Here is an 8,485-nt window from a genome sequence, read left to right as displayed (position 1 = left end):
AGTGGCCATAGATCAGTCGCCCCGTCGACATCGTCGCCCATGTACACTCGCCCAGTCGAGTAGCCAACTTACAGTCGCCCAGTCGCTGTACTTGTCACCAGACCCTTTCTGGATGAGATCTTCGAAGCGGTTTGCTGTGTGGGCCCACCTACGTTAAGAACAGAATTTCGTGTCCGACCTTTTCGGCACGAGCTACAGGACCCCGACCCATCGGAATTCATCAGTTGTAATTAGCCATTTTTTTTTATAGTAATTTGTTTTCAAAGGAAGTATTTTTTTTATTATTTTGTTAATTGGGTTCAATATTATTTAGAAGGTTTCTTTGTTTTCAATTTAATTTATGTATGTTTTTGATTTAAGTTAATTTACGAATAAATGTTTTATCCGAGCCAGTGTTTATTTATTTTTAGTTAAGCTTTCCGACAAGGAGACTATGTCGAATTGAGGTGGCTTAACAGTAGTATATCAAAGCTGTAGCGTAGCACTAGTATGAGCCATGTATTAATGGCCTTGATTTTCTGTTTTCCAGATAGTTGAGTCTTCAATAATTTTATAATAGCCTTATTCTCAACATTTTAGCTCTTATTTCACATCCTTTTGAGCTATTTTCAGGTGCTGCTGTATACCTAAATATTTATATTAAACTTTTAGATGACAAAATTTCATTCATACTTTATAATTGTTGTTTTTCTTTTACTACATATAGATTGAGTACCTGTGCAGCACTAAAAGCTCTTTGCAATCCTTAGCTTCTTTTTTGCACCCTAGTTGTTCTATGGGTATCATATCATTAGATTCGAGGTGGTCGTATACCTTTATTACCAAGACAGAGTTAAGATTTGTAGATGCCATTCGTAAATCTTTGGATGGTAAATTCAGCCCACCCTTCTTTGTTCTTGTTCTCTCAGTTATGCGGTCATTCTGTGGGAGTCTGCTTACCTCTATATATACTAGAAGCCATTGGCCATTAATTGATGCAAACTTCGAAATTTTGTTTATCCACTAATTCTGAATTCCTTCAGAACCAGTCGCCATCCTATTTTGCTAGGATATCTTTGCATCATTATTTTTGTATGTATCTCCAGAGATTTTTCAACTGTAACTCCCCCGTCCCCAACAGTCCTGGTAAACTTATACAGCACAATAAACATCTATAAAAAAGTTAAGAAAAACTATTCTAATAAAATCATAATCTCGCCAAAAGTTAATTCTATAGAAAAAAAACTCCTCGTAAAATAAGATGAATAAGATAAAATAAACATAAACAGAAGTCACAAGCAAACTAAAAACAAAACAGAATAAATATATTAAATAACTTCATTTCCTGTAATGTTATCTAGTGGTGGCAGTACATTCCAGTTTTATATTGTTATTTCAAGGTTTATCTCAAGTTTTAACTGCTTAATGAATAATATAGGACATTTCTCGTCTTTCTAGGTTCTCTGATACTTTCTACTTTGACAATATTGTGTTTCCTAATAATTATCACCCTTAATGGGGTACCGCTGTATCTCCTTACCCCTGTTAGACCTCAACTTTCTGCATACGATCATCCCGATTGTGATCGCTCCCATCCTGTATGTAAGATTTAAATTCTCCCATGCTACCGTTATGTTTTTAATTTATTTTTTCATCCCGTTCCCCGGGCTCCCTTCCACAAGTTTCTCCGAGGAATATGGTTATTATGTATCTCTTCTCCCTCCACAGCCAATCTCTTATTGTCCCGCCGGTGTTCGCGAAGCCCAAAGAGGATCTCAAATGGCAAAAACCTCGTAACTGTTTGTATGGAATGATTGTATGAATCAATTGCCCTTAGGCATTGCCACGTCCGGTTCTAGACCCTGGTCGACGGTCGGATCATAGCATTGTCGAATTGTCTGCCTCTATCCCAGAGAAATGACTCCGAAACACTGTAGAATTTAAACCACAATTGGAGAGCTGCCAAAACTGCTTCCGACAACCTATCCTACACCTGGTGTACCATTGCCGACTTACTGGGGAGGCAATCCTTTTATATTCTTTTAATGTGAATGTGTCAATCTGTTGATCGTTGCGCGGTGCAACAGCGGTGGTTGCATACTTCGTGCATAGACAAACTTCGCAGTTTCCTACAACCTCCATGACTTCTTCATCCCTTACCGAAAACATGCTTGCCCTGACGATACGCTATGGTCACCTTTCTTTGTCGTTCATCTTCCAGAAGGGTTTCCACCATCACCTTGTAATGGATGAACGTCCTATCTATACCTATTTGTGCGCTGCCTCATAGTCGCTTGATCATAACCGACTAGGCAACAGCACTATCCACGTAAAGGAGGTGAGCCATATGAGCCATAATAGAGCTATTTACGTCCAATAGTTCTCGAGATATAACCTTTTAAAAATTAACATTTCATACAAATGTACTGAAATATCAGTGGTTAGTGAATCTATTTTGAGAAATCTATATCTCAATAACCATCCGTCGAACAAATGTCTATTACCACTCAAATTAAAGCTAAATAATTGTAATTAAAGTATTTTATGACCTTTACCATCGTAGAGATAGTAGTTTTCATGATTTTTGCTAAAATAACTTGATTTCGGAAAATAGGTTTGCTTCATCAAAAACTTTGTTTCAAAATCCATTGGATGTACAGATGTCTGTTAGCACTCAAATTAAAGTAACTTAAATTAACTATAAAATAGTTCATGCCGTTTATCTTTGTAGGAGTAGCAGTTTTTATGATAATCGACAAAATAAACTCACAAAATGTTAATTTCTAGTTATTCGTATAAAATGTTGGATTTTTGAAAAAATATATCTCTAGATAATAAGAATAAGAAGCACCTTTGTCTGCCAACAATCAAAATAAAGGATATTTAACTTACTATAAAGTAGTTTATGACACTTACTTCGTAGGGGTAGTAGTTTTTATGATATTCACATATGAATATAAATTTGGCAAATGAAAATTTGTCCGAACAACTATAAATCAATTTATTTTAGCAAAGTTCATGAAAACTACTACTCCTACGAAAATGAACGTCATAAACTACTTTATAGCTCATCAAACTAGTTTTAATCTAGTATTTAGTATTATTAGCTTACAGACTTCGGTAAGTCAAATGGTTTTTGAAATATAGATTTTTCAAAATAAATTCACTAACTACTGATCTCTCAGTACGTTCCTTACAACATTTTTATGAAATGTTGGTTTTTAAAAAACTATATCTCGAGAACTATTGAACGTAAATAGCTCTATTAGGGCTTACATTTTAGAAAATTTACTCTACTGTAAATGATGCTATCTTAGATTTTCTGTTGTTGGAAGTTGTAATGATATAGAGATCCGAATAAAAAATTAATTATTTTTTACGTTTTGAAACAGCCGCCATTTTTTATTCCCCCTACCTATACTTGGCAGACTCATCAATTTTGACCAGTAATTATATCTAGTTTTCAATTAAGTAATCAAAAATTGGGGTGAAATGACTGCCTTTTGGCTCTTGCACTATCTGGTCACCCCTCACACCTAGCTGCAATCAAATCGTCGTGATATTGCTCCTCCCATACTTGTATCACTCAACTTTGACCAACCCAGTGGTCCTCGTCTTCCATTTAATCCCTTGTCGGTAATGATGCCCTCAGGTTTCCCCATATCTCCATATCTATTAATTATCTAGGGACTCTGTGAGTGGGTGGGCTTCTTCTTCCACAAGAAACAGATCGTCAGAATACCGGTCAAAAATTGTACCACGGAACATCAGTCTTACTCTTTTTATAATCGCATTTAGGACTATGTTTAACAATAGTGGGTCAAAAGAATCTCCTTATCTCAGTCTTTGGCTTACTGAAAGCGAGTCTTTTAGCAAGAAAATGAAAGTCATATATAAATAATTTTTCTATACATTTCCGTATCTTTCCCAGCTGTCCATTCTGATTTGAAAAAGATGGTTTATTTCAGTATCCCTGAAATTTCAAGTCATTAGCAACCATATTTGACTTATCGAGGTAGCTGTGCATAATTAATTAGTTTTGATGTAATATAATTTAATTAATATATTAAGATAGTATTTTATTACATTGACTTAAATTTAAAGTTAATATAATCCCTATTTAAGTTGTAAAGTACTCTACTTTAGTTAGTAAGCTTTTGATCGAGTCTGGCATCCAGGTCTGCTCTATAAACATCGTCAATTCCTACCCCCAACATATTTCCTTATAATCCGCTCCTTACTCACTGATAGAACCTTTAAAGTAAATTATAACCTAGCCTACTCATCTCTCTTTTCTCAGTCCGCCGGTGTTCCTCGAGGTAGTATCATAGGTCCCATTCTTTACACGGTTTATACAGCTGACATCACAGACACACATAACATCTATTGAAGAATGGTGTCAAAACTGGAGAATCAAAATAAATCCTGACCAATCCCATTAGATCACCTTTACTCTCCGTCGTAAACCTCTACTCTCCTGTCCTACAGTATCCTTTCTAAATGCTCTACTAACGCCTGTTGAACAGATTCGATATTTGGGACTCCATCTTGACAAGAGGCTTACTTGGAATCCACACACAAGACTGAAGCGACAAGAAACTGCTCGTAGATTCCCATTGCTACAACACTTACTTGACTTCCTATTCACTTCCTATTCACTACAAAAAATTAGTATACACTACGATAATCAGACCAATTTGGAAACATAGAATTGAGCCCTGGGGCTCCACCAAACCATCAAATTTTTCCCGTATCCAATCCTTACATTCCAAAATCCTACGTAAAATCCTTGATGCTTCTTATTACGTCACAAATAAACTCATTCACAAAGACCTTAACATCGCAATCGTTGTAGATTTGGCCCAAAACAGATATGCGTCTTTTCATTCCAAACTCCTTAGCCATCCTAACCCATTAATTCTTAATCTTTCATCCTCAACAATCCCTGATAATCCTCCGAGGCGTCTGAAAAGAAGATGGCCACGGGACCTTCTAATTGAAATTAATGTTTGAAGCCATCGATGGTAAATGGGTGGTTCCTTCCCAAGATTTTCAACTGTATATGAAACATACAACATATTTACTTATTGTATTATTTCGTACAGTTGTAAATTACATTAAATAAATAAATAAAAACTTAAGTTAGTATGGAAATTTCACTTCGCAGCGGACTGGCCAATGGTGGTGAAGGGGGTAACAAGTTCTGTAGGAACTAGCTGTAACTCCATGCAATTAGGAAGAAAAGGTATATCATACAGAAGAGATCGAAGGAAAGCACAAATAAATAAAATAGTAATAGGATACTCGTCCAATATGTATATTATTACTCTTTGTATCCTGAAGAGGTATTTCGATAAAGGGAAATTGACATTTCGTTTTATAAATTTCGTACTTAGCCGACTCTCTGAGCAATTAAACGGCATTAAGATATAAGACGTTAGCTTTCAGTGAATCAGGAGATTCTTTTCTTATCTTTGTTGATTCAAATAATACATTAAGGAATATGATTAATAATTTTTACAATTAAAGTATCTACATGAAATAAAAATTTCAGTATCCGATGTTTGCCTGACTAATGTAGTTCTCGTCTCTAGAGCTAGATAGATTAATGTTTCAGAATAAAACGTAGATTTTTTGTATTAATTGAATTTTTTTTTCATATTTCTTAATTGAGTAGATTTTTTAATATAGATTATTCAATATTGCGAAAGTGGTCAAATTACACCAAGGTTTCGATCACAAAAATTCTCGTAGATTCAAGGCAGATTGTACTTGAGTGATGGTTGATAGTACATTGTACGGATTATTGCATTTAATTTAATTTGTTCTGCTACATGATGACCTGGAAATATATAAATTATGTTTGCTTATTTTTTAAGTTTTGAAACAACTAAGCGTTGTTTTAGTTTGTAATGATCAAACGACAACTTGGTAAGGTCGCTACAAACATTTAAAGCAAAATAGAAATGTATATAATTCACATTGCATCATTGGCAGTTGGTTCACAAACTAATAATAATAAGTCAATAAACGAATAATGAATTTTTTGTTTTTCTTATTTTTAATTTATTCCTTTTGTATTTTTCAACAAAATCCCTCGTATGCCAGAAATGACTTGGAAGGGGATCATTAAAAAAAAAGGTCATTAAATGATGCTGTAAGTCTCAAATTTGATAGGACAAGATAAGGGATTGACGTTTTAACGAATAAAACTTAATTTTAGCAAAGTTTGAGTTATTTAATAAAATTATTAAATGATGTCACTTGTATATAACATTAAATTGTTAAGGCTGTTGCTGGTGGAGGAGTTGAGGCGTTACATTGGTTACTTCATGTCTGCAATGGCACCGATTCAATTCCTTTTTTTTTTTGGAAGAAATTTCGACCCTTCCACTCGAGTTAGAACATGTTGGTTACCTATACAATAACTCCCCGCTTTGCCAAAAATTACGTGGGAGTAGGTAAAAATGAATCATCAAGATAATTTTTTTTGAGGTATTATTTATGAAAGCAGCAATACCAAAAAATTTCCAATCTATTTGTACGATAGTATATCTTGTGATTTCATAATCTAATAAAGTATAAGCAAAAATTATAAAATAACTAATTATTTAATAATATAATGCTTCTGTTAAACACCCTACAGCTATGTCTACATTTTAAAACAAAAGCGATCGACTCCAGAAAAAAAATCACCATTGTAAAACAAACAAAGTAAAAAGCAACAAAAGAATGTTTTACATATGCTAATGACATATATTATTTTGTGTTTCAGTCCAAGGAGTTCAACACTCTGCTGTACCAGCTCATGATCGAAGATAAAACTAACCAATTCATACACAATGTGGGTATATTAGCTTAGAATAACATAATTCTCTGTAACAAAAAATAAAAAATAAGAGTTGTGATTATATAGTTAATTAATTTAAATTTAGGAGGAACGAATAAGGTAGCAATAATAATATATGAGGTCAGGATGAACCATTAAGTTAACAATAAGAATAAGTAAACATACTTCACGAGGGTGGTCTGAAAAGTTTCTGACCTAACAAAAGTACAAGACATTTTTTTTTTTATTCAACATAGTCCCCTTGTAACTGCACACTTCTCCCAGCGATGCTCCCATCTCTACAACCCGTCCAAAAAGTACTCGGAGTTTTTCTCTCCAAAATACTTGGTCACGCAGGTGATTGCCTCTTCATTTGACGAAAATCTCTGTTCTCCAAATAACTCCATGACTATCCCACATAAAGAGACGACATCACTTAGCCAGCTGAGAAAACAGTTTTTGCTTTCTTTGGAGCCAGTTCTCCCTTTCCAGTCCACTGTTTGGACTTTTTTGTTTCGGCGCCAAAACTCGAATTTTTTGCGCTTAAACATCGCAACAAAGCGTTGGAAATGTTCATTTGAACACATTTTTTGTCTAACGTGAGCAAACGCGGCACCCAGCTTTCTCATATCAAATGTTGATTTAGTATGAAACAGTCACGTTCTTTTGATATGTTCATAACCTCTGCTATCTCTCTGACTTTAATTCGGCGGTTGTTTAGCACCATTTGGTGAACTTTGGCGATGTATTCGTCTGTAGGTGCAGTTTTTGAACGTCCCGAACATTCATCTCCCAAGCTCTTACGGCCACGTTTAAATTCAGCTACCTAAAATTTCACTGTGGTAAATGATGGTGCAGAGTCCCCAAACAGAGAATCCAACTCATCTTTGATTTGCGTAGGCGTATTGCCTTTCAAAAACAAATATTTAATGACAGCTGGATACTCGATTTTGCCCGATTCCACGAAAACACTCACATAACTCACTCAAAAGACTGTTACATAAACATTGCTCGTCCAAAAATGGCTGAAAAACTTTTCAGCCACCCTCGTATATTTACAGGACTGAAAGTTTGGACCCTTTTATTTCTTAATTTTGATTTTATATTACTCTGTAAACCACGTTACTGCAAATAAAAAGAAATTCTACAATACCTCATAAAATATTTTGTAGTTCATCTTTCATGATATTATTATTGGAATTGTGCTTTAAGATTAATTGATACAATAAATATCTTTATATAAAAACAAATAAGCCTTTTATACAAATTAGTGATCGTCTTCAAAATGGTCTTGTCACATTCTTACTTCAAGCACTGTATTACCGATCATAGTTCCTTTAAACCTACTTGATTTTATCGCTTATAATATTTTAACGTAATCAAACTTTTAATATCAAATCTCAATAAGTCAAAAGTCTGAAAATTCTAATAGCTGAGGAATAAAGATCACATGGAATTGTTTTCTTGGAAAAAAATTATCAATAAATATAAATGCCCAATAAATATATTATTTTAATTACACTTATAAGGTGGTTTATTATTGTGATAATGTAACAGAATGCCTTAAACAAGGGTACGAAAAAAGAAGCTAAAACGCTATAATTAAAAAAATATATATTGTTTTTCATTATTTTAAAAAGAACAGTTCTGTTAGATTATTTTTTTTCAGATTTTTAG

The 8,485-nt window shown here is 34.0% G+C and overlaps 1 protein-coding gene across 1 annotated transcript in view; it reads left to right on the top strand.

Annotated features, from left to right (window-relative positions):
- LOC106689542 (gustatory receptor for bitter taste 66a) overlaps positions 1–8,485 on the top strand; it is a 33,008-nt gene that overhangs the window by 18,330 nt on the left and 6,193 nt on the right. The window contains exon 2 of the mRNA XM_014434558.2: positions 6,755–6,823. Coding sequence (XP_014290044.1) covers positions 6,755–6,823 — 69 coding nt within the window. The remainder of the gene's footprint in view (positions 1–6,754; positions 6,824–8,485) is intronic.

Source organism: Halyomorpha halys, unplaced genomic scaffold, assembly GCF_000696795.3.
Source record: "Halyomorpha halys isolate HHAL.00 unplaced genomic scaffold, Hhal_1.1 Scaffold1391.1, whole genome shotgun sequence".
Taxonomy (NCBI): domain Eukaryota; kingdom Metazoa; phylum Arthropoda; class Insecta; order Hemiptera; family Pentatomidae; genus Halyomorpha; species Halyomorpha halys.
The sequence above is the reverse complement of the archived record's forward strand: the minus strand, read 5'-3'. Positions and strand labels throughout refer to the sequence as shown.